The 27,855-nt window shown below is 35.1% G+C and overlaps 12 protein-coding genes across 12 annotated transcripts; 5 read left to right on the forward strand and 7 right to left on the reverse strand.

Moving 5' to 3' along the window:
- Nucleotides 1-143: 143 nt before the first annotated feature.
- RO3G_03326 (uncharacterized protein) lies at nucleotides 144-1,024 on the reverse strand (the record flags this gene model as incomplete). The annotated part of the gene is made up of 2 exons (XM_067657917.1): nucleotides 144-158; nucleotides 254-1,024. The coding sequence occupies 2 exons, from the start codon at nucleotides 1,022-1,024 to the stop codon at nucleotides 144-146; spliced, it is 786 nt and encodes a 261-aa protein (XP_067514018.1).
- Nucleotides 1,025-2,246: 1,222 nt separating this feature from the next.
- Nucleotides 2,247-3,959, forward strand: RO3G_03327 (uncharacterized protein; the record flags this gene model as incomplete). The annotated part of the gene is made up of 7 exons (XM_067657918.1): nucleotides 2,247-2,328; nucleotides 2,434-2,669; nucleotides 2,840-2,952; nucleotides 3,186-3,218; nucleotides 3,325-3,339; nucleotides 3,414-3,427; nucleotides 3,718-3,959. The coding sequence occupies 7 exons, from the start codon at nucleotides 2,247-2,249 to the stop codon at nucleotides 3,957-3,959; spliced, it is 735 nt and encodes a 244-aa protein (XP_067514019.1).
- Nucleotides 3,960-5,412: 1,453 nt separating this feature from the next.
- Nucleotides 5,413-7,112, forward strand: RO3G_03328 (uncharacterized protein; the record flags this gene model as incomplete). The annotated part of the gene is made up of 7 exons (XM_067657919.1): nucleotides 5,413-5,430; nucleotides 5,497-5,721; nucleotides 5,780-5,932; nucleotides 5,995-6,324; nucleotides 6,391-6,688; nucleotides 6,747-6,960; nucleotides 7,085-7,112. 7 exons carry the CDS (start codon nucleotides 5,413-5,415, stop codon nucleotides 7,110-7,112), a joined length of 1,266 nt encoding a protein of 421 aa, XP_067514020.1.
- Nucleotides 7,113-7,713: 601 nt separating this feature from the next.
- RO3G_03329 (60S ribosomal protein L44) lies at nucleotides 7,714-8,241 on the forward strand (the record flags this gene model as incomplete). The annotated part of the gene is made up of 3 exons (XM_067657920.1): nucleotides 7,714-7,716; nucleotides 7,866-8,088; nucleotides 8,147-8,241. The coding sequence occupies 3 exons, from the start codon at nucleotides 7,714-7,716 to the stop codon at nucleotides 8,239-8,241; spliced, it is 321 nt and encodes a 106-aa protein (XP_067514021.1).
- Nucleotides 8,242-8,575: 334 nt separating this feature from the next.
- Nucleotides 8,576-10,487, reverse strand: RO3G_03330 (uncharacterized protein; the record flags this gene model as incomplete). The annotated part of the gene is made up of 4 exons (XM_067657921.1): nucleotides 8,576-8,587; nucleotides 8,643-9,769; nucleotides 9,824-10,258; nucleotides 10,331-10,487. 4 exons carry the CDS (start codon nucleotides 10,485-10,487, stop codon nucleotides 8,576-8,578), a joined length of 1,731 nt encoding a protein of 576 aa, XP_067514022.1.
- A 555-nt stretch (nucleotides 10,488-11,042) lies between these two features.
- On the reverse strand, nucleotides 11,043-12,368 carry RO3G_03331 (uncharacterized protein; the record flags this gene model as incomplete). The annotated part of the gene is made up of 4 exons (XM_067657922.1): nucleotides 11,043-11,107; nucleotides 11,162-11,504; nucleotides 11,564-12,090; nucleotides 12,155-12,368. 4 exons carry the CDS (start codon nucleotides 12,366-12,368, stop codon nucleotides 11,043-11,045), a joined length of 1,149 nt encoding a protein of 382 aa, XP_067514023.1.
- Nucleotides 12,369-12,480: 112 nt separating this feature from the next.
- RO3G_03332 (uncharacterized protein) lies at nucleotides 12,481-16,181 on the reverse strand (the record flags this gene model as incomplete). The annotated part of the gene is made up of 10 exons (XM_067657923.1): nucleotides 12,481-13,196; nucleotides 13,249-13,501; nucleotides 13,560-14,512; nucleotides 14,564-14,600; nucleotides 14,662-14,983; nucleotides 15,052-15,647; nucleotides 15,846-15,861; nucleotides 15,890-15,899; nucleotides 15,974-16,070; nucleotides 16,143-16,181. The coding sequence occupies 10 exons, from the start codon at nucleotides 16,179-16,181 to the stop codon at nucleotides 12,481-12,483; spliced, it is 3,039 nt and encodes a 1,012-aa protein (XP_067514024.1).
- A 1,890-nt stretch (nucleotides 16,182-18,071) lies between these two features.
- RO3G_03333 (uncharacterized protein) lies at nucleotides 18,072-19,305 on the forward strand (the record flags this gene model as incomplete). Its single annotated transcript, XM_067657924.1, has 4 exons — nucleotides 18,072-18,097; nucleotides 18,157-18,415; nucleotides 18,478-18,852; nucleotides 18,907-19,305. The coding sequence occupies 4 exons, from the start codon at nucleotides 18,072-18,074 to the stop codon at nucleotides 19,303-19,305; spliced, it is 1,059 nt and encodes a 352-aa protein (XP_067514025.1).
- Nucleotides 19,306-20,410: 1,105 nt separating this feature from the next.
- RO3G_03334 (uncharacterized protein) lies at nucleotides 20,411-20,682 on the reverse strand (the record flags this gene model as incomplete). Its single annotated transcript, XM_067657925.1, has 2 exons — nucleotides 20,411-20,445; nucleotides 20,502-20,682. The coding sequence occupies 2 exons, from the start codon at nucleotides 20,680-20,682 to the stop codon at nucleotides 20,411-20,413; spliced, it is 216 nt and encodes a 71-aa protein (XP_067514026.1).
- A 1,794-nt stretch (nucleotides 20,683-22,476) lies between these two features.
- RO3G_03335 (uncharacterized protein) lies at nucleotides 22,477-22,894 on the forward strand (the record flags this gene model as incomplete). The annotated part of the gene is made up of 3 exons (XM_067657926.1): nucleotides 22,477-22,602; nucleotides 22,661-22,765; nucleotides 22,853-22,894. 3 exons carry the CDS (start codon nucleotides 22,477-22,479, stop codon nucleotides 22,892-22,894), a joined length of 273 nt encoding a protein of 90 aa, XP_067514027.1.
- A 1,311-nt stretch (nucleotides 22,895-24,205) lies between these two features.
- RO3G_03336 (uncharacterized protein) lies at nucleotides 24,206-25,606 on the reverse strand (the record flags this gene model as incomplete). Its single annotated transcript, XM_067657927.1, has 6 exons — nucleotides 24,206-24,601; nucleotides 24,655-24,976; nucleotides 25,036-25,103; nucleotides 25,156-25,279; nucleotides 25,412-25,457; nucleotides 25,513-25,606. The coding sequence occupies 6 exons, from the start codon at nucleotides 25,604-25,606 to the stop codon at nucleotides 24,206-24,208; spliced, it is 1,050 nt and encodes a 349-aa protein (XP_067514028.1).
- Nucleotides 25,607-27,090: 1,484 nt separating this feature from the next.
- On the reverse strand, nucleotides 27,091-27,180 carry RO3G_03337 (uncharacterized protein; the record flags this gene model as incomplete). Its single annotated transcript, XM_067657928.1, has 1 exon — nucleotides 27,091-27,180. The coding sequence occupies one exon, from the start codon at nucleotides 27,178-27,180 to the stop codon at nucleotides 27,091-27,093; it is 90 nt and encodes a 29-aa protein (XP_067514029.1).
- Nucleotides 27,181-27,855: the final 675 nt, after the last annotated feature.

Below are 27,855 nucleotides of genomic sequence, written 5' to 3' on the forward strand. Positions count from 1 at the left end.
GTTTGTCTAATGGAGCAGTCAATTTGGAGAAATTAAGAATACTTGCACGGAAGTAATTGGCACATCCAAGAAAAGATTGGATATCACGACCAGTACGTGGAATAGGCCAATTGTGAATATTAGAAACTTTAGCAGGATCTAAACTAAGGCCAGTAGAGCTAATGGTAAAACCAAGAATCGTAACGCAGCTCTGTAAATGATGTGATTTCTTAGTATTCAAAATCAGATTTGCCTTGTTCAAACGTTTTATAACCTCATTGAGACATTCTGCATGATGGTTTGTGTCTTTATCAGTAAAGACAGTTAAATCATCAATAGATATCGTAACATATGGCAGATCAGCAAAAAGATTAGTCAAAGTACGTTGAACTAAAGCACTAACTGGAGCAAGACCAAAAGGCACTTTCTTGAACATATATTGTATACCATTAAATGTAAACGAAGTCTTTGGTTGATCTTCTTTACGGATAGGAAATCTATGAAAGGCTTGTTTCAAATCCAAAGTAGTAAAAAATTTGGCATTTCCCATTTTCTGATGTAGTTCAGAAATCAATGGTAGAGGAAAACGATCAATATTTGTGGGAGTAGAATTCAACTTTCTAATGTCAAGGCATGGCCGTATCTCTTCATCATATTCACCGTTAGGACCTTTCTTAGGGACAACAAGAAGGGGAGAATTGAATTCAGTGTTAGGAGGTGCAATTGTAATAACCTCGTCACGTAACCAATCATCAACTTGCTTTTGAACAGTTGGAATATGTGCGTTGGCTATGGGATATGGTGCTCTGTATGCTTTTTGACCAGGCACAGTATCCAAAGCTACAATGGCTTCAGGGATTTCACAACTAGATGTCAAGGGAATCTTAGCATTAGCATCTAGATTCAACTGAATCGTATCAAAGAATACTTTTCGTTCGTAATCAGTGTCAGCCGGAGATTGATTTGGGTTAATGTATTCAGGGTCAATAGGATCAGGTATAACCGGATGATTATTAGAATCCCAATCAGACGCAAGTCCTGACATATAAATTTTCAATTTAGGCATTAAATCAAAACCTACACAAATAGGAGTGATATGGATGTGTGACTTTTTTTATTTTTTTGCTGTCGTCATTTGCGGGCCAAAATAAGGGAATGCTGTTCATTAATAAACCAGCCCCTACAAAAAAAAAAAAACAATAGAGACTACTTTCTCCATAAAAAAAATATTAACATACAGTCGTAACTAATCATTATACAACTAGATGATAAGACTCAGGCGCGCTTTTTTTAGTTATCTCTTGCTTTATCTCAACTAAAAGGTACATTATACATTTGTAAATGTCTTTTTTTTTGCATCTGAAAGACAGAGCTTGGCCGTAAGGTGACCCCGCCTCTCCATACCTAGGGATTTTATAAAGTGTGGACTTGGTTGCTTGCTTTGCTCAGTCTGTGGCGACTATGGTAGCTGTCCCTGGCCGCAACCCAACCCTCGTCCATGATTCTCAGTAAAGTTTGCTACTTTTGCTGTTGCATGGTTCCAGGTAGTCGGCAGATTGATACTTCTTTCACTAAAGATGCTAGATGATCAGAGCTTGGCCGTAAGGTGACCCCGCCTCTCCATACCTAGGGATTTTATAAAGTGTGGACTTGGTTGCTTGCTTTGCTCAGTCTGTGACGACTATGGTAGCTGTCCCTGGCCGCAACCCAACCCTCGTCCATGATTCTCAGTAAAGTTTGCTACTTTTGCTGTTGCATGGTTCCAGGTAGTCGGCAGACTGATATTGTCATCTTTTTTAAGGCATTCTTTATGGAAATGTACTAATAATTTTGATGGTGAAAACATCAAAGCTTTTGAAGTGATAGGACTATAAGTTACAGTCTTTACAACGACGTTAGTTCACAACAGTGCGGATGGATTTGTTACGCTGACAGTAAGTTATCATCTTACTGATCTGCAACTTTGTAAATTGTATTAAAATGGCTTTTTATAGATTCATCAAAACTGGCTATAGCATGTGCATCCTGTGTATCTACATACTTTTCTAAAAATGTTCAGCATCGTATCTAGAAGATACTGTTTCTCTGTTTTCTCTTGTGCTCCCATATATGTAAAGCAAAGCTAAGAGCACCAGCAGTATTGTTACGTTATGAAGTCATAAAACAAAAAACCTTCTATTTTAATTGGTAGTCAAATGTGAAAAGAGGATATTTTAAAGTAAACAGCCAAGTAACTTTCATTTTAAAATACATGAATAAGATTAACAATGTCCATGAATGCTGTTAACCTCTCCATAATACAAATCTGGACAGCAAGTTTGGATCACTTTTTGCCAATTTTTTATCACTGTCAATAATGTCATATTTTTGAATAACAAGCCGTATTAGTAAAGCCTTCAAATATCATCAAATTTAGAATAAATAATAATAAATATATTTATTTTGTAACAAAAGCTTTTTTCTTATTTTTAATATTGGGAGTCACCTCTGCTGAAGGTCTCATCGAGAATAGCTTGAGAAAGCCTATACCATTTTCAAAGAAAAGAAAGTCAGGTGGTGACAAAAAGCAGCAAACAAAAGGCATAGTAACCAAGCATTATGTCAACTTTATCAAAGACATTCTTGCTGAGATGAACAAGTTTCCTGAAATAAAAGAACATTATCTGATTATGGATAATGCACCCATACATGTAAGCAAAATAATTGGTAAAATGATCAAAGGGTGCGACTATAAGCGCATTTAATTACCACCTTACTCTTCAGAACTCAATCTAATAGAACAATTTTGATCTGTTGTTTAGAGTAGTGTGAAAAGAGGTTTTATACTTAAAAAAGATATTATTACCTCAAATAATTGCAGATGCTAGTAACCGAGCTACCCATTCACATTTTGAAGGGTTTGTACGCCATTACGTTAAACGCTTTGATGACTGCCTTGCAGACTATCCTATTTGATAAACAACTATATATTCGGTATGTTTTTTTTAAAGCACAACACTATTTTTCTTGCAGCATCATTTTGGCAAAAGGCGTATATTTGTGGTTAACTAAAAAATCAGCCGTTTTAAGCAGAAACATTCTCGTTTATAAAAAGAGATATTGTCCTAATGATAATTGTTGCTTCAGTATAGAGAGAAGTAAACATTACTTTAATTCAGACATGTACATAGGAGTTTTAGTATAACAATTGATAATTTGATGTTTAGAATGAGAACAGAAAAAATAGAGCGCATTAACAGGTATGTTGTTGCAAGCATCCTCAATTCTACTAGACAAATTATCTTCAGTCAACATACTATTGCGCTTCGTTTTCCCCTTTACTATAGCCTAGAGTTGCTCAATTAGATTAAGCTCAGGCGAGTAAGTTGGAAGAAAAACCACTCGGCTGCCCTTGCTTTCTATCTTTCGTTTGAGCGATTGCGATTTATGAATAGAAGCGTTATTCATGGTAAGATAGGAGCCCTTAAAATCTGCATCTTCGCCCATAATCTCGAGTAGCTTGTTTATAAACCTAACAAAATTGTGAGCAGCGATGCCTCTCGCCATCGGCTTGTCATTAACAATATTATCAAATGGTTCTTTGTTTACTTTATCATCTTTCTCATCGACGATATCAGCTACAGCTCTTTTTTCTCCTTATCAAGCTTTTTTTTTTTTTTTTTGATGGAACTACTTTGGATTTTTCTTTTTTGGAAGGTTTTCTCAAAGCTACATGTAGAATTGCTGACGAATGAATAGCTCCTATAATGGTGTGCGAGGAGGATCTGGTTTTGGATATCTTTACCACTGCACGAGTCCCACTTGCAGATCTAGCCCATTTAAACCTCATGTTGATATTAAGATCAGCTTCGTCTATAAAAATTACTATCTTTCCATTCCATACATTATTCGAATCTATCTTGCAAGCTTTTAGGGAACTTCTGTCAGCAGATTCAAAGGTTGGCTTCTTTATGTTTAAGCACAACTTGTCTTTTAAATAATTAAGATGAGACTTTGAGATGCTAAGATTTTCAAAGTTCATGGTCAAACTATCTACAACATTGTCTGTAAATATCTGTGGATGTTTGTCAATCAGTTTACGGATATGTTGATCATGTTCTTGTGTTGATGCTTTTTCACGACCATTATTCAAAACTGACTTTTTGTATGGATACTTCTCACTGTCCTTATACTCTCTCCGCCATCGTTGTGCAAAACGTTCATTTATTCCAAGTTCTCTACCGGCTTTGGCTGTCATTCCCCTTTGCCTTACACTTTCAATCATTATGTTGATCCATTTCTCCCCTTAAACTGTCATCGTGATTATTATATTGTACCTTAGGTTCTGCAGCCACAAATCTTACAGAGGCCCTTTTATCTTTTGTTTTCAGTTAAAACTTTGCCACGACATTTACCTTATATTATGAAGACGAAAACGTTAATATCTTCGATGGAAATGGAATTAAATCTTATGACCCGATGGAGGATATATTAACAGGTATTACCGATTCCAATATAGTATTGGAGACAATAACTAGTCAAGGCACCTACTTAAAATCAAAGTCATCCTATTCAACAATTAACAAAAGTGTAATAGCTTTGAATGCTTCATATATAGCTATATATTTTGGTGTCAGTTAAGGTTAGCCGACAATTGTCACTGTGACAATATCTCTTTCTATAAATGACAATGTTTTTTTTTAAACATAATCTTTTATTTAAGGTCCAATTGAGTGCAGAAATAATATAATAAACATCCGCTCGGACCAGATCAATCCTTTAGGATGTTCATGCTTAGAAAAAAAAACCTCTTTTGGGAGCAAGAATAAAAGATGTGAAAGGGGAGGAATGAGTGGAGTTGTCAAAGGAAAACTAAAGGAATTGGCTTAACCATATAAGAAGCTTTTGACCATGGGGGTATTTGGCCGGGATCAGGTTGTTATGATGTAGCTGATCTAATTCATGCAGTATGGAGCATATAATCGGCCATCACTGATACCAGATGAGAGCTGAATTTGGGGAAATCGAAGGACGTAGAGGAAGCATATTCAAAAGAAATGACAGTAGATCCTGGACAGTTTCGGGCATAAACAAGCGTCGGTACATGACAATGTTTTTGCCTATGACCACAATGATTTTTTTTAGTTAACGACAAATATATTTCAAAATTTGGCAACTAATTTTTTTGGAAACCATAAAAACTTGAAAAAACCGATAATACTTAACAAACATTACCTTTATGCACAAAAGTTTTTTTTAGCATCCCTTTTACTTTATTGATCTAGCGTGGGCAATTCAATGTATTTTAGACACTACGTGTCCCTTTCGCCTTTTTAATTCATAAATAAAAAAAATCTGTTTACTCATACTTCACAAACGGATTTGTGACTTACTAGCAAATAAAATTAACAATACTTTTTTCTTTTTTTTTTTACCTTTTATTTTGCTTCAATAATGTCTGATCGTAAACAGGTACTATGATTATTCAAGAGGAAGACCTAATACTCACGCGCTTTGTTTATTTCTTCTCATAAACAGAAGACATTGAACGATGCAAAACGAGAAGTGCAAGAAAGATTAGCAAAATTACAAAAATCAGGCGGACTCCTCAATTCACAAAGAGCACCTACTACATCTATCAATACTAGCTCACCTCCACCAGCCTCAGCATCGAACAAAATTGCATCTACTGGTCTTAATTTGATTGAACTTCAACGTAAAATTGCAGAGGCAAGGAACCGATTGTCTAAAGATAATAATGTGGTAAATAAATTCTTTTTTTTTTTAAAAAAAAATCCTAAAGACTAAAACTTTTTTAAAGACACGTACGACACCCGGTGGTCCTTTAAGGGTAACCGAACTCAAGCCGCCATCTATGCCTTTGGATGATTCTGGTCAGATCGACTTGAAGGCAATGCTGGACAAAGGCATCATACCCAGGAGAGAAACACCAAATACAAAGGCAAATAAAAGAGTTCATACAATCTTGTTTCAACACCAAACTGACTAAAAAGGTTCTCTCCTTTTATTTATTAGGCCATGCAGAGAAATAAACGAGCACCTCCAGCAGCAGCAACAGCTCAACCTAAAACGCAAAAGAAAACATTACTAAAAATTAACGAAGTCCCTTCGGATTTTACGGATCCAAATAAGAACCCTTATTTTGATCCTTCAATGGAAGTAAAGGTTGCCCCCAAAGACCGACGTGCTCGTCCATTGAAGTTTGTACAGCCCGGTAAATATATTGATATTGCAAATCAAGAAAGAGCAAAAGCACAATTAGAAAGACTAAAGCAAGAAATCACGGAAAGCGTGAAGAAAGCTGGTATGCAAACTGAATTTGATGTGTCTGACAAGGCAATTAAGGTATGAAAAAGAAAAGAATGAAGTGTATTCATGTGAAATTGTGCACATCAATTAATATTTTGATAGAGAGATGCACCTCCGGCGGTTGAGTGGTGGGATGCACCTTTTATGGCAAACAAAACATATGACGATTTGGACAATGCAGACATAAATTCTGATAACTATGAATCACTGGTTACAATATATGTTCATCATCCAGTACCCATCAAACCACCAAGTGAAGTCAATGCAACACCAGTTATCAAATCACTTATGCTAACTACAAAAGAACGTAAAAAGTTAAGGAGACAAACAAGAGCAGAAGCACAGAAAGAAAAGCGAGACAAGGTTCGACTTGGCTTAATTGAACCAGATCCACCAAAAGGTATAGTACATGTTTCATATTATAAGCGTGCAAAAAAAGATTAAAATTTTGTTTGCAGTTAAAATCAGTAATTTGATGCGTGTCTTGGGGGAAGAAGCGATACAAGACCCTACAAAGGTTGAAGCTAGAGTCCGCAAAGAAATGCAACAACGACAACGAATGCATGAAAAAGCAAATGAACAACGTAAGCTGACCGCAGAGGAAAGGAGAGCGAAGATCATGAATAAATTAAAGGAAGATCAAAAGACAAGCAATGAGGTTGCTGTATTCAAGTAAGTAAAAAAAAAAACACATATTTGTGTACTTCAACTAACGTGAATTTTAGGATAAAATCTTGTTCACACCCAAAGCATAGATATAAGATTGAGATGAATGCACAACAACATCAATTGACAGGCATGGTTATTATCAATCCCAAATGTAATATTGTAATTGTAGAAGGTGGACCAAAAAGTATCAAAGCATATAAAAAATTAATGTTGAGACGTATCGATTGGAATGATCTGCCTCCTCCAAAGAGCCTCGAAAATGATGAAATGGCTATGGATGTTGATGAGCCTAAAAACAGCTACGGCCTTAAGGAAGGTGAAGAGAATAGTTGTTATATGGTCTGGACGGGACAAGTAAAAAACAAAGCTTTTAAGAAATTTACTTGGCGTATGTTTGAGAGTGAGAAAATGGCAAGGGAAGAGTTAAGCAAGTGGCATGTGGAGCATTATTGGGACGCTGCTGTTATGGCTACTGATGAAGAACTTGCGGCTAGACAGCCAGAAATATACAACCAAAACTAATTTTTTTTTGTAAAATAATAAAAAAAAAAGAGATTGCTTTTATACTAAACAAGCAAATATTGAACATCATGATTTTTTATACGGAGCAACAAAGATAATGGGATCATTGTGCTTAAGTGTCCGGCGTTGTCTGAACAATAGAAGGATCTAAATGTCGGTGTTTAAATCATGTCCATGAAAGAGAATCTGAATACCTTGATAAACTTTCTCCTTTTCTGTGTGAATTAAAGAAAAATGGTAAATGATCATATACACAGCATCCATCCATCCATCAATTAAAAAGAACAATCAACAACTACGAAAACAAAAAAAGATCAATTTTTTTTATTTTTTGGATGAAATTTGCAGTGTTGAATGACGAATGTGTAATTAAATTGAATTTGTAGGTCAACATCCCCAAGACCAGAAACACCTTCTGTAAGGGCGTCAAGTGTAGAAAGCACACTCCTCACAAGGTCACTCAATACAAGGCTGGTAAGGCTTCTCTCTTTGCTCAAGGTAAGAGACGTTATGACCGTAAGCAATCCGGTTATGGTGGTCAAACCAAGCCCGTTTTCCACAAGAAGGCCAAGACTACCAAGAAGGTTGTTCTCCGTCTTGAATGTACCGGTATGTAGTTAAAAAAAGATTTGATTTGTACAAGTAAAGCTCACTATTGTTTATGAAGCCTGTAAGTACAAGATGCAAATTGCTCTCAAGAGATGTAAGCACTTTGAATTGGGTGGTGACAAGAAGACCAAGGGTGCTGCTCTTGTTTTCTAAATGGAATTGCTCTTTACAAACTTTTGTTTATGGACCATCTGTTTATTGCAATAAAACTAATCTCTCTCTAAAAAAGATTGGTTTGATCGTATGTTTTTTGTATCTGTGTGATTAATATGTCGAGAGTTGAGAATTTTGAAACACATAATTATAGCAAATAAGAAAGTAACAGATGGCTTCAAGTTGACTGAATTGTGATACGTTGATACGATATATTTATTTGATAGATAATTTATGCTTCAATTGACAGCAATGCCTTTACCATATTTATCTGTAAAGCTACCATGTAACGTAACAGCGTTGAACTTGCCTAGCGTTGTTCTTGCCACTTCTTTCATACTTGCTGCTTCCAGAATTAATAAAAAGCATGATTCTGATCCATCTTTTTCTACCGTATTTACAATAGACATGATGACACCGTCATCTTCGTTAATACCCTCAGGACTCGGCACAAAAATAGGCTCAGCACAAGAACAGCCAGGATAATCCCAAATTTTTGCTGGGCTCGCTTCATCTGTGTTTGGTCCCAAATAAGGCTGATCAAGATCAAGCTTGATTAAACCATTAACAATAGCCCCACCAGAAGCATAGGGAGGCGCAAAACGTGATTCACAAAGACCCCAACAATAGCGATATTTGCGCAAATTATGTTTGGGATTAAACCTAGGCATTTCAATATCATAACCAATTACTGTATAAGATGCTACTCGGCGCTTGTTGTATTTGGTAAAGGAAGAGATGTTGAGATTTGACCAAGAAGAAGACCATGTCTCTGCTCCGGGTTGAGAAACTGGAACTTGGCCAAGTCTATATCGACGAAACTGCGAGGGAGAAATCTTGTGTTCCTTTTTACCATCTGTATTCTTGATAAAGCAAGCAGGCTGAACAAGGTCAAGATCAAGCTTTCCAGAAGGTGACTTACCCAGTTCAAAACTAGCATCAATGATATCTGTATTTTCATATGTACAATAATCCATAAAGATCACTCTTTCTTTGCGACCACCAGGTAGTTCAACATCTTCATCCCAAGCATTAGCAGTATGAAAAGAAAAGCATGGATCAGCCTCATATGTAGCTACATGATATCCTGTATGTCGATCGATGACATGAAAAAGAGTATGACGAGTCTCGTCCCAGTAGAATGTTTGATACGCACATGAATAGTAAATAGCAGATAGTCCACCAAATGAATAGTAATAAGGAAAATTTGGTATAATAATGTAATTTTTGGTCATACTGAACGAATGAATGTAAGACGGCTTTAAGGCTTCCAAAGTTTTCCAAGCACCAAGATGACGCCAAATCGGTTGATGAAGCCTTACGTCAGGTTTAGACATATTTTCTTTTTCATCAGCAGGTAAGGGCAAATAAGGACCAAGTGAAAATGTTTGAAATGAAGGAATAGGACCCAATTTAACCATAAAATTAACATATTCATCCGTTTCTTCATCATACTGGTGATGGGAAGCACAAAGTTGGCCATTCAATTGCTCACTCACATGTCCATAAGTAAACATCTTTATCGGCTCTATGTAAACAGTACTTAGTTACAATTTCCATTTGAATCGCTGCATTATAGTACTCAAAGTATCTTTATCGACCACTTGCAGTGTATTGGCATCCCTTTTGACTACCACAGCTTCCCCACGCTTGACTCCCGTTTCTTCTTCTAGCTTTTCACCAAGAGGAAAATTTGGAGTAACCGTGACATTGACCATTTCGAATTCTGGATCGTTTTCTTGTAAGGCTGCATTCGAACCGAGTTTTGATATGTGATGGTATATGGATTGAATCCGACCAAATATAGTCTTGCATGGATCAGGGCCAAAGGTTAAGAGGGTGGGGTCTCTTTTACCAATTCTTCTTTCAACGCCGTGAGATGTATGACGTGAGTTGTAACGAATGCTTTGATCTTCACCTGATATTTCAAAACGATGAAGCATGGCAAGCCCATCAAATGGATGCCCGACATGAAAAGTATCACCATTTTCTAAAAGTATGTTGTAACGGCCAGCACCTAAGCACAAAAGGCGATAATAAAAAAGAAATGTAAATGAATATTATCTAACTTTTGAGCAGTTACAAGTACCTGATCTATACATAACACCATTGATCCAAGAAGGAATTTTGCCATCAATCTCAAGTTCGATAGGCTTTTCAAAAGCAGGGATATTTTTGAATCCTACTGGAGAAGGTGCAGCCTCATTTTTCTCTCTGTTTGGGTTGTTTTCAGCTAATGTAATCATGATTTAAGAGAAAAGAAATAAAAAGGTGAGCATGATTATATATTCTCACAATCGAATTTCATTGTTCTTTGCTTCACTGATAAGATAATAAAGAAATAGGTAAGAGGAAGATTTCATTATTCTTGCATTGCCTTTTTTTTTTATTAATTGCTACACAAATACTTTTATTTGGATTTTTCTTGCATTTGAGAACACCCAAACTCAACTATTGCAAACCTTTGTTTCAATAGACAACCATATAAATTCAAAAAACTCTACTTTAAATTAATGGCGGAAATAACGCAACATAAACTCCTTGTTTGATTTCAACAAAACATTGAATATCAGAGAATGCTACTGACTGTTGTTCCAAAATAACAAACTCGGGTTGTTTTGATCAAATGTACTACCTTATGATAAGATACAAAAATAGTTGTTTTGTAAGAGAGGCTTTTAAGCAATATTCTTGTAGCATCGTAAAGCAAAACTTTTTTATTTTAAAGGAAAAGTAAGCAAATAAATTATATACGATACTTGCATATTTTTCTTCTAATAAATTAGGGATTTTGAGATGTTCTAAAGCTCTTGGTGTACAAGTCTTGGAGAATCGTTGTTTGGATATTTAGTGCCTTTAATTAAATCTAATGATTGTATTCGTTTAGTTTGCATTATCATTTATTCTTCATGAAACTTACATTCAACAGTTTCCTGGTCTATTTCTGTAGGGAAAATGACTTGGTATTCAACAAATAAATCTCCATGCTTTGAATGATTTTCTTCTAAAGGCATTCCTTGTCCTTTAATTGTTTGCACAAAGCCATATTGAGTGATTCCATCTCTTACAAGTTCAACGGTTGATTGATCCAAATGCGTTATTGATTTGTTGAATCCTGTAAGTGCCTCAATCAACGTGATGTGCTTCGTGGTATATAAATTATCTCCTCTTCTTTCAAAGGTTGCATGGGGAGCAGCATTGATAACAAAGACAATATTTCCAGGAATAGTTTCAGGATATTCGTCTGATTCTTCTTCAAGGATCTAGAAATAGTCGATTATAATTTAATTTCCCCCCTTTTATCTCTTTTTTCTATACTTACAATAGTCTGTCCATCCTTCATACCCTTTTCAACGCGAATAGTATAGTTTTCATTGCCTCTGCGAACCTTCTTACCGGCACAAACTGGGCAGGCATGTTTGATGATCTTGCCTTTGCCTCCACAAGTGCTGCATTGTTGTTGAAATTGTTGAAACATACCAGGACCTACTTGAGCACGTTTGATAATCATACCATGTCCATCACAGACAGTACATGTATGAATATCTTCAGATCGACGCGCTCCGCTGCCGTGACAATGGTCACACAACACTTGTTTCGACACGTCCACTTCAATATTTGCTCCATTAAATAAATCCTCAAAGGTTACTTCAAGGGGAATAACAACGTCAGGCCCTCTATTTTCTTGCTGTCTAGCATGTCTGCTTCCACCTCCAAAGAAGTGTGAAAAGATATCAAAAGGATCATGGAAAGGGTTTCCTCCACCTCCATTTTGATTTTGTTTCAGGCCTTCTTCTCCATAACGATCATAAATAGCCCTCTTCTCATCGTCCATTAATACTTCATAAGCTACATGTACAGTTAATAACTTATTCTCTATTTTAATTCAGAATGAGTTTTAAGGAAATCATACCATTGGCTAGCTCCATAAACTTTTGTTCTGCCTCGTTATCGCCAGGATTCTTGTCAGGGTGGTATACTCTCGAAAGTTTCTTGTAGTGTCGCTTGATTTGTGCTTTTGGTGCATCTCTGGGAACATCTAAAACATCATAATAATCTCTTGCAGCACAAACAATAGCGGCAAGTAGTAAGGCTGAAAACAACAGCCAGCTAAAAGAAGGGCGCATTCTAATTGTATAAAAAGAAGTACAAAAATAAAAAAACAAAAATAAAAAAGATTGGCAAGAAATATACGGAAATTCAACGCGATTATTTGTTAAAAGTTTATTGGATGAATTTTTATAAGACTTTAAGACCACTACTTGAGTGAATAAAAAGGATACGGCTTTGCAGGTCAAATGGACTACCAGAGTAAACAATAAAGTCTGAAGCCAAGCTTGTGGATACTGAACCTAATCCATAGATATCACGGATATTTGAAGTTATAAATTGAATAGCTTGAACCTCACTGATATTTCCACCTTCTAACTCTTGGGTGGGAGAAGTGGCAGATAACCATCCTGCATCCCAAGCCAAATTACGTGCAAGACCATTATCAGAAATACCAACACCAATTTTGACGCCATGACTGTGCAAGACATGGGCTGCAGTTCCGTTGGTTATTGGTGCTCCAGTAAGACAGTGGACTGAATCAAATTTGGAAGGTGTGCATAAAGTAGGGCGAAGAACGACTGGGATATCAGCTTCAGCAAGATAAGATGCTACCAAATGTGCTTCTATTCCTCCCAAAATAACAAATCTTGCTTTAGGAACATGCTCACGCTTTAAGATAATTAAAGAAGCAATTTCATCTTTGTTATCAGCTGCAATGACTATAGGAATTTCACCACGTGCAGCCTGACCATAATAATTGTCTTCCTTTAAGTTTTCTGTCAATAGTTGTCTGATAAAACTGATTTGGCTAGAAATAGTAGGGAAGCTGTCAGATTTGACATTATCTCCAATTTGAAGATGAAGCGCAACAGCAGGAGAGATAACAGTACCCTCATTAAGAACTAGTAATAACATGAGCCTCAAATTCTCTTTTGTTTTGTTGTGTTCACTTACCAGAGTTAGCACCAGTCTTGAAGGCAGCAGAAACACCGATAACAACATTATTTGACATAGGTGCAGTAATGGCAGTCAATACACCTCCTTTATACGCTTCTTCAAGGTGACGTGTGTTCAATTTGATACCATCGGCTGTAAGGACAATATCTTTAGGATCATGAGATTTACTAGCACGAGCGCGTCCATCTCCAGTGCTAGCCTCACCAGCAATTTCAATCAATCCAAGACTAGAACCAACACCAATAAGACCCTTTCATTTAAAATAGTAAGTTAGAAAAAATACAATAGCCTTTAAAAAGGCAACTTACGGGAAGAACATAGCCACCCTCAAGATTGTATTCAGCAGTATTTTCCTCGGCTTGAACAGTAGAAATAACATTAGCACAATCGAAACCAGAGCAAAGAAGAGAACCATCCTTGACGATAACATCTAATGGACCCTTTTCGGGTTCTTGGCCCAAGAAAGAATAGCCAACATTTCTCAAAATAAAGTTTTTGGCTCCATTCATTTTCTCATGGCTGTGCTCTTCAACTGTAGCCTTTGTAGAAGCCGTTCGCTTTTGAACAACAGGATCAATTGGACGCTCATCAAATTGTGGCACGCCATCAATAAAGACTTGTAAGGGAGTTGCGCCCAACTCAAGAGGCTCACGGTCCCAGATGACGAGATCAGCATCATAACCAACCTTGAGCGAGCCGACGCGATGACCCAGACCAATGGCATTAGCAGGGACCGAGGTGACAGTCTTAAAGGCTTCTTGAGGGGATAAACCATAGTGAGTGGATTTAGCGGCTTCAAAGGCAAGGTGTTGGGAGTTGAGAACAGGGTGATCACTCTTTAAGGCTACAGGAATACCGGCGTCATGAAGAATCTTGGGTGCTTGGGGAATGCCTTGGAATGCCTCTTTTTTATATCCCCAGTGATCAGCAAATGTAGCAATTGTAATATTGTTACGAGCACGTTTGAGAATACCGGGGATTCTATAAGCGTCCAATGCATGGTGGAAAGCGCTGATAGTAAAGTTGAACTCCAAAGAGTGACGAACCATGGCTTCGATATCGTGTGTTTCGTAACAGTGAACGTTTAACAAAACTTCTCCTCTTAATAAAGAGACAAGGGACTCGAGACTTAAATCTTCTGGGAAAGGGGTATCAAATCGAGAACCAGTGTTTTCTGCAGCTGTACACCAGTCATCTTGCTCATACATTAGTTTTTGTGCTTTGGCAAATTCCTTACGGAAGAGGTATGCTTCTCCGAGACCTTCAAAAAAAAGTTGAAAATATTGTTATATATTTTTTGAGTCCTACTTACGTGTAGAAGGCATTTGGTTTCTGCTACCGTAGACACGCTTTCAATTGTTAATAAGCATATTAGCAATATATTCACTTATAACCTATTTTTTTTAATACCTTGGGGTTCTCACCGCAGGCCATCTTCATCCATCTCCATTTGGTATCAGTTTCAGGATCAATATTAGCTTGTACAAGCATATCTTCATTACTAAGAGTAGAAACGGGACGAAGTTTGAAAGCATAAGCTTCACCTCCCATCAGATTACCAGAGCCAGGTAACACTAAAGAGGTTGTTACACCACCTGATGACACAATGCGAATTGCGTTATCTGAAGGATTAAATGCATCAATTGAACGGACGAAAGGGGTCAAGGGTGAGGTCTCTTCATTTGTGTCATCTGTTCCACGTAACTCTGGCCATGAGTCAACACCCAAATGACTGTTATAAATATATTAGTTTTTCTTTGTATTATCTTGAAAGTTTTTTTTTCTTCTTGCAGCCGATACCTATGCATATCTACTAAACCAGGACTGACGACGTGACCAGAAACATCGATCACTTTAACATCCTTATTTGAGCTCAACTTAATTCCTTTCTCAACTTTACGAATAACACCATCTTCAACATAGACATCAACATCTTCCAATACGTTACCTTGACCGTCCCAAACAACAGCATTTTTCAACAAGATTGGTTTTTGGCCTGGTTCAGCTCTCGGGTTCTTTACACGGTTTGCGTTTGCCTCATTCTTTTCTCTGCGTCTATTTTTTATAGCTTCACATTTGTTTCTACCGGCTTGCATAGTAAAATCAGATACACCAGATTTGACAGTGAAAGGGTGTCTTTCTTTAGGTAGTAAGGACGATTCGGGCAAAAATGATGCAAACAATACAATACCAACAATAGCAGCAAGGATAAGCGCGACTACAATATAAGCAAGGTTTTTACGGATTGATTGTTTCAATTTATCAAAGCTTTCAGTTCTTGATAAAGGCTTATTATGATCAGGTAACAAAGGGTCAGAAGAAGATCCTCTTCCTTCCTCATCATTTTGAGGAATGGAGGAATAGCCTTGATTGGTTGACATTCCTCTCCTTTTTAACTATCAAAGAAAGATGAAAAAATATAAAAAGAAAAAGAATCCGTTTATTATTTAAGCAAAAAAAAGAGAGAGGGCCAACTTTTTAATGACAGCACAGACTCAGCTGTTAGGAAAACTTTTTGCCATTTTTGTCAGCCTCCTATCTCTCGGTCCACTGATGAGAATCTTTTTATGATATCCTTATAAGTGAATTATTACCAAAGTAGCATTAAAACTGAAAAAAAAAGGAAAAAAAGAAATACTTTGTTGGATCTATTTATTATTGGTACTAAAATAATATTCTACTTTCATTTACGAACAACATTTGTTTTCTGATTTTTTATTACTTGCCACATCATTGTTTTTATTATAAACAGAAGGTGGACGTAAACGAACTGTGTTTGCTGTGTTTACAGATAGGGCATGTACATCTCTGGAAGAGTTCTTTTTCAGTAATTTGTTTATCGATAATTCTCTGTGTATCTGACTGAACATGGCCTCAAAGGCAAACTTTACATTTGTTGTATCATAGGCACTTGCTTCAAAGAATAGCATATTGGAATTTAGTGCATATTTTCTGGCCTCTTCTGTACTAACAGCACGGCTCTTGTCTGATAAATCTACTTTATTTCCTACTAATACAAGTGGTATGTTATCTTCTGTGTATTCACGCAGTTCTTCCAGCCATTGCGAAATGTGATCAAATGATGATTTTCTTGTAATATCTTAATAGCAGCGCAATATGAATAAAAAAACAGATACATAAAGGGAAAAGCACCTACCGTATACCAGTATAGCACCTACAGCGCCTCTATAAAACGCGCTTGTGATTGCTTTATATCGTTCCTGTCCACTTGTGTCCCACAGCTGGGCTTTAATAGTGCAGTTGCTCTACATTTGTCATGAAAAAGAAAGATTTAAGCCGCATAGAATTGATCTTACAATTTTTATAGTTTTAGTAGCAAACTCCACGCCTAATACATCATAATTTGAGTACACTACACGGAATTAAATTTCATTTTATAAGAATACCAATAGTACTTCTTGAATCTTGGAGAAATTCATTTGACTTTATTTTTCATTAATTATTTTGAGGTAAAATGAAGCTTTTCTTATAATTCTTTTACCGTATATCTAAGAAGAAGATTTGACTTTCCTACACCCGAATCTCCAATAATGATAATTTTGAACAAGTAATCGTATACCTCCTCAGGATAACTCATTAAAGAAAAAAAAGAAAGAAAGAAAGGAAAAAAAAAAAAAAAGTGAAAAGAAAAGCTAAAAAAAAAACTTGAGACTCTTTTTTTCATTGTTTTGTCGGAACGAAATAAGCTTATTGCAAACACAAAAAAGACAGCTTTCATCAAACAAAAAGCATCTATAAAAATAGTAAAACTAAGCTAAAAAGAAGACATAATTTACTTGCTATTCAAATATAAAAGCAATAACCAATAGACTGTTACTCATAAGGAACGATGTTTTTAAAATAAAAACTTGTACCTTGAATTATGCATCTCATTTTTAATATTTTCCCTTAGAAAGATATTTATTTCTTTGGTTTAAAAGAATCCTACTCTGTAATTGAGAAATATTCGATGGACTTCTGTATTGTATGACGTAAAACTACAAGTTTGGCTTCTTTTTTACAGTAGATTGGTGGAACACTGAACAGAGTGAAAGAGTGAGGCTTCCGTTGTGATAATATTTAACCTCAGCCAGTTTTTCCTATTATGCACACACAGCAGTTCAAGCAGGCTTGCATTTTTATTTTTAGAGTGATCCAAATTGCAATACTATTAGTAAAAGAAAAGATAGAATATTGATTTGCATAATTCCATCAATGGAAGATATACATAATAAAAGGAGCATGATATATTAACCTTAAAATTCAAGAAAGTAAAGTTAACATTTATTATAGTTTTCAAGTCTTAATTTTGTTTTCCGTGTCTAGCTACAAGGGCGGTATTAGAGATAATAAAGCTTTCAAAACCATTTGAAGGCTTTTATCAAAAGTAGTACATTCCGCTTTACTTTGTTAAAGAAATACTAAATGACCAGAGCAATGATTTATACATAAATCATTATTAAAGCTTATGATAAGTTACCTCTTTGAGGATTACTGCTCTAAATCGTATTTTTTAGTACATCAAGCTAAGACTATGCACCTTTTTCTTGTTCTTTATTTTGAAAATGATAAGAAAAGTATTTAGAGCTTTACTGATGCTGAACGTAGAAGTAGTATTGTTGCTATTTCAGGTACAGAAAGACGCATTCTGTACTTCATTTTCCGCCATAGATATCGGATGTTTAATCAGTAGAGTACGTCAGCGTCTTTTGATGATGTAAATCTGTCGGATTGCGTAACTGACAGAAATTTAATGGAACGCGTTTATCCTAATGAGTACTTTTTCCTCCAAAATATTAAAAAGCATTTAAAAGACAAAAATGGTGATGGAAGCTTCTATGGTTGTGTAAATATATTAAATAATACAATATAAAATATGTCACAGTAACTAAATTTTTTGAATAGTGTTGATAATTCCGAATGGATGCGAAATGGAGATTACTCTCCCACTCGATTAGTAGCTCAAAACGAAGCTGTTAATCTGATCTTTTCATCTAAAACGCAATCAAATCCTGAAAACACTGTTGGTTTAATGACCACAGCTGGAAAAGGGCCCGAGGTTTTAGTGACTTTAACGACAGATGTTGGTAAAATTCTTAGTGCTTTGCATGGAATTAAAGCAGGAGGAAAATCTAACTTTTTAACAAGTATTCAAATTGCTCAGGTAAATACATTTATACATTCATATTCTTGAACGTTTCTGTGTTAATTATTGCAAAACAATAGCTTGCGTTAAAACATAGACAGAATAGAAATCAGCATCAAAGAATTATTGTGTTTGTTGCAAGCCCTCTTGAAACTGACGAAAAAACACTGGTAAAATTAGCCAAGAAACTCAAAAAGAACAACGTTGCAGTAGATATTATTAATTTTGGTGAAGAAGCTGAAAACACTTCGAGATTAGAAGCATTTATTAATAACGTCAATAACAACGATAACAGCCATCTTGTTACTATCCCTCCCGGACCCCACATCCTGAGCGATATGCTTATTTCTACTCCCATCATTCACGGCGAAGAAGGAGCTGGCAACTTTGGCGGTAGTGGTGGAGGAGACTTTGAGTTTGGTGTCGATCCTAGCCTTGATCCCGAACTCGCTTTGGTATGTTACTTTTGCTCAAATCTAAATTATTTACTTACTTCCATTTTGCAATAGGCGTTGCGTATTTCACTTGAAGAAGAAAAGGCACGTCAAGAAGCAGAAGCAGCAAAGAATGTGGGTAGTGGAAGCAGTGAAGATAATGCAAAGGCAGGCGAATCCTCTATGGCGATAGACTCACACGGAAATGATGAAGATGCAGAACTCCAGGCAGCTTTAGCCATGTCAATGAATGATCGTGCTGTCCAGGATGAGGATGAAACAATGGAAGATTTGAGTGAAGAGGATGCACTCAAGAGAGCTATGGAAATGTCAATGGCAGAAGGAAATGAAAATAATGAAGATGAGGAAATGATGTCAGCAGTTCTTGGTTCTTTACCAGGTGTTGATAAAAACGATGAACGTATTCAAAAAGCATTGGAAGACATGGACAAAAAGAAAAATGAAAAGAAGTAATCAGCCTACGCTTTAATAAAAATCCAACAAATCTGTTTTTATAAACTACCAACGTTCTATATGTATACTTTATATTGTTGTAAGGCATTATCACTACGAGAGAAAGTTAAAGTCAATATTTTTGGGGCTCAATTATGTGTGTTTTGCTTTTTAATACAACTTTTACTTTTTTACAAATAATGCAATATTATTGAACTGTATTATGATTTTTCATACAGCAACATGTCATTGGTAGCAATTTAAAAAATAGCAAAACTTCATGCACTTCAAGATTTTCAAACACAAACAATTATTTTACAATAATGCTAGATTTCTCTTGGCACATAAAAAGTTGGATTGTATTTCACATATCTAGTTTGTACTTATAAATTAATAAGTCGATTGTTGAATCATAATAATGTAGGTTTTTGCTGTCAAACTATTTAAATAACCCACTTTTTCTTCTAAATTCATTTATATGCAGCTATTTTTCTATTTTCTTAGATATCTTAACTATAAAATATCAGAAACTTGGGACGAAAACTAGTTATTACTCTCTCGGGAGAGCAGTATTAAATATATATTTAGGGTTGTAATCAGACAATACATTAGTGACCAAAACAGGGCCACGAAAAAGAATCGTTATAAAATATTATAGATACGATGCTGGGAATATACAACTACTTAGAACAAGCTTTTTTGTTTAAGAAGACAAAGGATCATATTTCATCAACCAGTCGAGAAAATTAATATTTACTACTTCAATCCTTCTAATGTAATTCCAAGTATATGTTACGAAAGCAAATACTTTTTGATAGCCTATCAAGCGATCAGCCTAGCACTAAAGAGCATATTATTAGGCCATAGAAACAAAATACTTATCAAACGTCCTCTGGTGAAAATGCTTTATGAGTTAATACGAAAAAATTAAAAATAACCTCCTATGTGACCGATTTATAATGTATACGGACTTCTTGTGAGCCATATTTACAGAGCAAAGCATTCCAGTATACTAGAGCTAGCTACATCTTGTTTGTACCAAAATATCTTGCATAAATTAATGTTTATTGTATGGATAATCTCTAAATGTGCATACTTTTGAGCTATGTATAAAAAATATAAACGATTATGAGCTTGGCTTGTATCGTGCAGGTTCTTGACCTAAAAGACTTTTGTTACATTGGATTCCCCTTTTTCTATTTTTTTTTTTAGCTTACCTGGCTGCGATCTTAAACATTGCAAGAAAACGCTAAATGGCTTTGACACATCCATTGGCCACTTTGATAATCCTTCAAGTAAATCTTCTAAATGAGCATTACAGCGATGTTGCTCAGGCTTTGTACTAGGAGCCTCACTATGCTTATTCAAAGTAAACTTTTTTCCTTCTTCTCCTGGCATTTAGGAACAGACTAAAATCAACACAAAAATTAACCCAGGTATGCCAATTCTCAGCTTTTACATTATTTAAGCCACAAAACCATTTGTTGTTTCTTGTTTCATTACTGCAATGAGCGCTACTTTTAATGTATCAGAGTTTGATAGAACAGTCAAAGAATTTTATGAAGGAAACCATGCTGAAATGCAAGCAGCTCAAAAAACGCTAACCAATTTTCAGCATGACCTTAATTCATGGCAAGTAGTAGATCAAATACTTGAGCAGTCGTTGTATCTACAGACAAAGGTAGATAATAAACAAAAAAGAAAAGAAAAGCATAGTTATTTACGACAACCTAAAGTTTATAGCGCTCAACATATTTGAAGAATTCGTTAAAGTTCGATGGAACACGTTGCCCAAAGAACAAAGATTTGCTTTACGAAATTATATTGCTAACTTAGTTATTCATATTTCGTCAAACGAAAATGCTACTGCTGCTCAAGATTTACTTTTGGGAAAGCTGAATGTTGTGCTAATACAAATAGTAAAAAAAGAATGGCCAAATTATTGGCCAACATTCATTGAAGAGATAGTTAACTCAAGTTTCACAAACATCAATTTATGCAAAAACAATCTGAGGATAATTAAACTGTTAAGGTTCATCTCAAGTCCTTAGTTGTAAACGATGTCCAAATTAATTAAGCTTAAACCGTAGCGAAGAAGTATTTGATTATTCAAGTACCTTTTTGACGCAAGTAAAGACAAAGCGACTAAAAGAGCAGTTGAAAAATGAATTTGGAGTGATATTTGAACTATGCAAAAAAGTATTGATCTCAACAAACGATGAATCATTATCGACAGTAGCAATGCAAGTGTTGCAAAGTGTAGCAAACTGGATGCCTTCTGAATATGCGACACAAAAGGAATTTTTAATTTTATTGCAGGACAAGTTATATAAGCCATCATATCAATTATTGGCTTTACAATGTTTGAATGGAATTATTGGATCAAATAACAAACTTCTCAATGAAACCGTAGCCGCAATATATAATATGACACTTCCAGAAATTAACAAAGCGATAACAGCTATAAATGCCAATAGTAATGAACGAGATATCATACTGATAAAGGAGACTGCCACGTTCTTGATAAACATGCTTACATGTTATAAAGAATGCATTGATAACCCTAGACAAGCATTGGTTTGTTTGTTAGCTATATCCCGGGTTCCCGATAACGATTTATTCAAGCTCTGCGCCGAGTATTGGGAGGTCTTTTTGAAAAAAGATGAAAGCTATAAGGAAATTGAGCAGCAATTGGCAGTCCTCATGATTGAGAACATGGTTATGCCCAATGATATTCTTTTGATAGAGAATGAAGATGGTGAAATGACCCGAGAGTTTATTAAGCAAAGTGACACCGCAGCCCTCTATGACACAATGCAATGCATTTTGCAGACAATAGCCAAAAGAGAGCCTTATCTTATACAAGCAACGATTCATGAAAAATTGTCACAAATCCGCGCGTCTTTCAGTAACGCACATTTTCATGACATGTTGTTTAAAACCTCATGGGCTATTGGTGCACTTTCTGATACTATGGAGACAGAACAAGAGAATGATTTTATAGGAGCAGCTGTGCAAGATTACATACAGTTATCACAATATAATAATGGTGATGACTGGGCTATTACTTCTTGTATTTTGTATATCTCCGGTCAATATACGCGTTTTCTTTTATTTCAGGAAGACTTTATGAAATTTGTTTTACAGAAGATATTCTTATATATGCATGAACTGAATGATGATATAAAGGATATGGCATGTGATACATTATTAAAGATCTCTCGGGGAATTTGTAAACAACCAGCAGGGAATATGTTTTTATTAGATATATTATTAAAGGATATTGAGGTTATCACTAAAGAATTAAACTCTCACCAGGTAATATCATTATTCTGATTTTATCAAACTTGATGTAATATTTCTTTATTTTTATTAGGTGTGTATGGTTTATGAAGCTGCTGCCAATATGATATCCATAGTTTCCCCTTTAAATCTGCAACAAGAGTATCTAAACAACTTGTTGGATAAGCAGAACAAAGCGGTAAGTGATGCCCTTTTGTATTTAAAAGTGTTTCGATTGATCGATGTGATTATTTAAAAAGATGGCTTCATACACTATGGAGAATAGCGTCTTTTCCCTGAAAAGAGTGATTCAGTATTTAAAAGTTAATATTGCTGTATGTAAAGCCATTGGCAATGCATATTCTCATCAATTTATCCAAATAACACCATTTATGATTCAATGCTACAAAGTTACAAACAGTATTAATAATGGTACTCTATGTAAACATGTCAAACAATTAATTTTGGAACTGTTGGAAACTTTGATTTTGCAAATTAAAATGGAAGTGAATATACCAGAAATCCAAACATTATTGCAAGTCATCTTGATAGACTATTCTCAAGAGGTCGATCGAAGAGAACCACGTGTATTGTCGTTATTAACAGCAGTATTTGAAAAAATAGAGGTAAAATCATTTCAAATACTAGAGGGTCAACCCTATTGCTAATAATTGATTACACAGAATCCAATAATTACAGTGTGGCCAAATATTCTAAAGGAAACAATTCAAATTGAATTCGTACATACTTTGCCAATGATCAGTCAAAACTTTTCAGAATTTCCTGAAATAAGAGAACAATTCTATATATTGTTACGAACAATAGTGCAAAAATACTTTCAAGGTATATTTTTTAAATGATAATTATTAACTAAAGAGTACATATATATGAGTAGATTTATTTCGCACGCCTGAATTGGTTCAGTATGTTATTAATAGTATCCTTTGGGGGACTAAACATGTACAAACAGAAATATCTCATATATCATTACAAACATGTTTAAACATACTGGAAGAGATTGTTGAGGAAGACGATGATATTTCAAGTCAATTTTTTGAAACTTATTATGTACGAATCTTGACGGATATGCTTGAAATATTAGTAGACCCAGATCGTAGAAATGGCAAGTAATGATAAAAGTTTCTTTTGCCTTCTTACAGAATTTTTTTAGGATTTGAATACCAAAGCCAAATTCTTGCTAGAATGTTAAAGATGATTCAAGAAGGTGAAATATACACTCGTATTTTTATTCCTGAGCAAGTATCAAATCCATTGATGTCAAACATGGAATTTCTTCAACAGTACATATTAAATACCCTTACCAATGCATTCCCAATGCTTCAAAAAGATCAAATAGAGGTCTTGGTTATGGGAATGTTTGATTACAGCGATGATTTGGAAAGATTCCAAGAGGATATCCAAGATTTCCTGGTTGATATTAGGGAAGTTGATGAAGCTTCTGTTGGACAACAGAGAGCACAAGAAGAAAGAGAAGCTGAATTAGAGCTTCTAGGAAATTTACAATAAAAATATGTATCTTTCTTTTGTTGGGCACATTTTATAAAGCTGTATGTGTATGTGTGCTTTATTAATGCATTCATTTACTTTTTATTTGGAAGTCGAACTTCACAAATTTTATTTAATCACGACGGTAGACGTCATAAGATCGCTTACGTCGTTCTCTGCTGTCAGAGTGTCTGTTATTACTACTACTGCTACTGCTGTGTCTTGGCATGGACATGTCTCTTGTGCTGCTTCTCATATTATTCATTGGATTATTTCGGTTGGGCCGTGGCATGGGGTTATTTGTATTTTGGTGTGTTGATGAGCCTCCTGTAGGTGGAGGTGCGGACATACCCATAGGTAAGCCCATCATAGGATTAGGCATACCGTTCATAGCCAGCGGCATGGTCCCATCAATCATATTAGGCGGCATCATCATACCCATAGACATAACATCTCCCATTGACATTAAGTCTCCCATATTCATCAAATCTCCCATATTCATGTCTGCCATATTCATATCACCCATAAGCTAATAAGAAAAATGAGTCTTCTTCATCTAAGTTTCTTTTTTCTTCTTCTTACTTTTTTATTCTCTCTCAACAGTTTCTGCTTAGCACAATATGCTCTCCATGTAACTTCATTGAATCCATAATTAAAATAATCTGTGATATCGGCGCCAGGTTTTCTCCAAGGTTTATCCTCAAAATCATCAAGGTTCACTTCTGTAATAGGCTGGCCGTTGTATTCACCCACACCTTCAAGGTTAATTCCTCCTTGTGCTACTTTGCTGGATTGGTTTGCATTTGAAAATGTGTTTGCTGCTGGTGTAGTTGAGGATTTTGCTTGTTGACCAGGCTTAATATTTACAAGTGCTTCTTTAGCTTCGTTTGTAGTTGATGGCTCTCTATGTAGATGCATATTTAGGATAATTTTGAATAATAGTAATATCTTTAATTTATATACACTTGGGCTTGCTCAGTATCTGCTTCAGTTTGATTTTCCTCTTCAGGTTCCAATATGATTTCAAGGTCCTAAAGATAAAAATATTAAATGACTTTAATTAAACAGAACACAGCCGCTTACATCGTCACTGTCACTTTCATTTTCCTCTTCTTGCTTTCCATCAGTAATCTGTGGCTCGGTTTCTACTTCTTCCATCTGCTTGTCTTCTTGATTCTCTGGGCTTTTTTCGGGTGTTTCTTCTTTTCTGTAAAAAATGAGAGCATGAGTTTCGCAGTATTCAAATTATCTGGAAAATACTTTTACTGGTCATTTCTAATGTAACAATAAATTAGAATTTTTTTCGATTAAATATATCTTTTAATGTGAAATGCCTTACTCTTTAGTCTCATCGTCACCATACAAGTCGTAAAGTTCGTCTTCTTCTATGAAAGGGATTAGTCTCGCGCTAAAAGAGAAAAGTGCAAGAATTTTGAATACCATTTTTAGCGCCGATCTGGCGATTGCTATCTGAAGTTTCCATCTCGGCATCTCCATACAAAAATTCTTCATCTTCATCAGGTAAGTTGCTCATATTGTTTTAATAAAGCTTTTTTAAAAAATAAAAAATAAAGAAAAAAAAAAAAAAAGTATTTTTTTTAAGCAGTGTGTCTTGAAGTTTCGTTTTTTGTGCAGTCACTGAAAATGCATTGAGCTTTTTCTATTGACAAGTATAAAGCTAGGTAAAACAAACAAAAATTATGTTTTGTTATATGAAGGGTTGGGTGTCTAGCTGTAATAAGCGTCTCTAATCTCAATACAAAATGTTTTCAGATCGCGTCTGTGTTTGTTGTGCATTTTACTAATATCCCGGTAGACAATATTCACGGAAGTCAAAAAACTATAGCATATAGTGCTTAATTACTATTAAAACTTCAGTATTAAGTAGATCCTTGGAGAGATAAAAGAAAAAAAACCAAGATAACAATCACTGCTGTCTTTTCAGACAAAAGCCGACAAATAAGTGTGTGGTGACAAGCTCAACTTAAAATTTCATTTTGATTCCACCATGATAGATATTTGATAAACTTAGAGTTGTTCATAAATCGTATTGTTAAAAAATTCAAATTAATATACCAGGTATCATTCCAAATGCTCATGAACCTATAGTTTGGAGATAAAAGCAAAAAATAACACTGTCAAATGTGCGATTGTAACCTTTAAAGGAAAGGTTTAATAAAAATGTAATTTTAATTCTTCATACGCTGCAGAATTTTCTATAATTTTGATTCCATGATATTATGACAAGCTTTTTCTGCAGTGATAAAAAAAATAATGGAAAGCTTCACCCATAGTTTTGATATCTATTGTCCAGCAATCCCTTTGTAAATGTCTTTTGCGGAAATGAGGCTGGCCAAAAGTAATATACAAAAATATATTCCGTTTCCTTTCAAAACTCTTTCTACTTCATCAACTTCTCCTTTGACATCATTAATTAGTTCTTCGGAAGGATCCCACACATCTCCTCGATCGCACATTAAAGCATCCATGGTGCCTAATGATAAGCAGTGAGTAAGTCAAATCAATAAAAAAACTCGCAAAAAAAAAAAAACCTTTATCGATGACAGCATCAAAGGATTCATTGTCGAATTTTAAGTCTCGAATATCCATTTCTAACCCTACATGTGATATGTTATATGCTGTGGCTTATTACTTCTTTGTGCTTTTTTACATGTCATTTCAGGCTTATCACTGCATCGAAGCTTCATATTTTCAATAACAGTTTTAGAGTAATCTATGTTTGTGATATTTTTGTATCCGTCTGCATACATATCTTCTCCTAAGGCTACATAATAACTAAGTTTAATTCATAAGGTATTATATAATCAAACGAGTTAAAATTTTACTGGAATTTCCACAGCCAAGTATTAAAACCTTAGCTTGCTTGTCAGGGATTGCTTCATTTATGAAGGGCTTTAATTCAGCATAGGTTTTGAACCAGTCAAATGTTGTGTTTGCATCTTCTCTTTTCAATAATGTTACTTAGATCAAACAAAAAATATTTTGAATATTTGTCATTTACTTTTGATATCTTTCTTCCCAATATTCTTGGGTTTTATATGCTGTTGGATCATCAGGAACAACGTCTAAGGAAGTAGAAGCAACCATTTTCTTTTTGAAGAGCTAAAAAAAAGAACAAAAAAAAATATGTATTCAACAAAAGAAGGCTGCCAAAAAAAGAAAATGGGTGGTCACCCGTTACAACTCAGAAAGATAATAGTGTAGAAAAGTTAATCAAATAGTATTTCATATAAGTCTGATTAACATGATACTTCGGCAAAGTGTTTAGGTGTTGCAGAAAGTGCGATTGTTATCATGACAGCATTTTTAAAATGGACCGCGCTTTATAGTTTTGTATTCTTTATTTTTTCTTCTTACAAAGATTAGAGTTGCAAACCATACATGTAGTATGAAATAACCCAAAAAAAAAAAACACTTTATTTTGCCTGCCTTTTATAAAGCACTAGGAATTTCTATTGTCAATTCTTTTGTGTTTATTAAATTATTTTTCCTTATTTTAAAGGATTTGAGTATGTGATACTTTTTCATTGTGTATTCCATTCTTGCTTAAATAGATAAGCAAATTAATAAAAAAAAGACCACTTTAATAACTTTCTTGAAAAGGATTACTGCTTTTGTAAACTTGAGTTGCTCTCAGAGTATGGTTTTTGTGCTATGTATCTTCCAACTCACTACCGATCCATTGTTTTATAATCAAGAGAATTCTACTGAATGCAATTTTTGTGCTACTAAAGTATAGATAGTTTATTAGTATAATCACCA

Source organism: Rhizopus delemar, genomic scaffold, assembly GCF_000149305.1.
Source record: "Rhizopus delemar RA 99-880 supercont3.2 genomic scaffold, whole genome shotgun sequence".
In the NCBI taxonomy this organism is placed as follows: domain Eukaryota; kingdom Fungi; phylum Mucoromycota; class Mucoromycetes; order Mucorales; family Rhizopodaceae; genus Rhizopus; species Rhizopus delemar.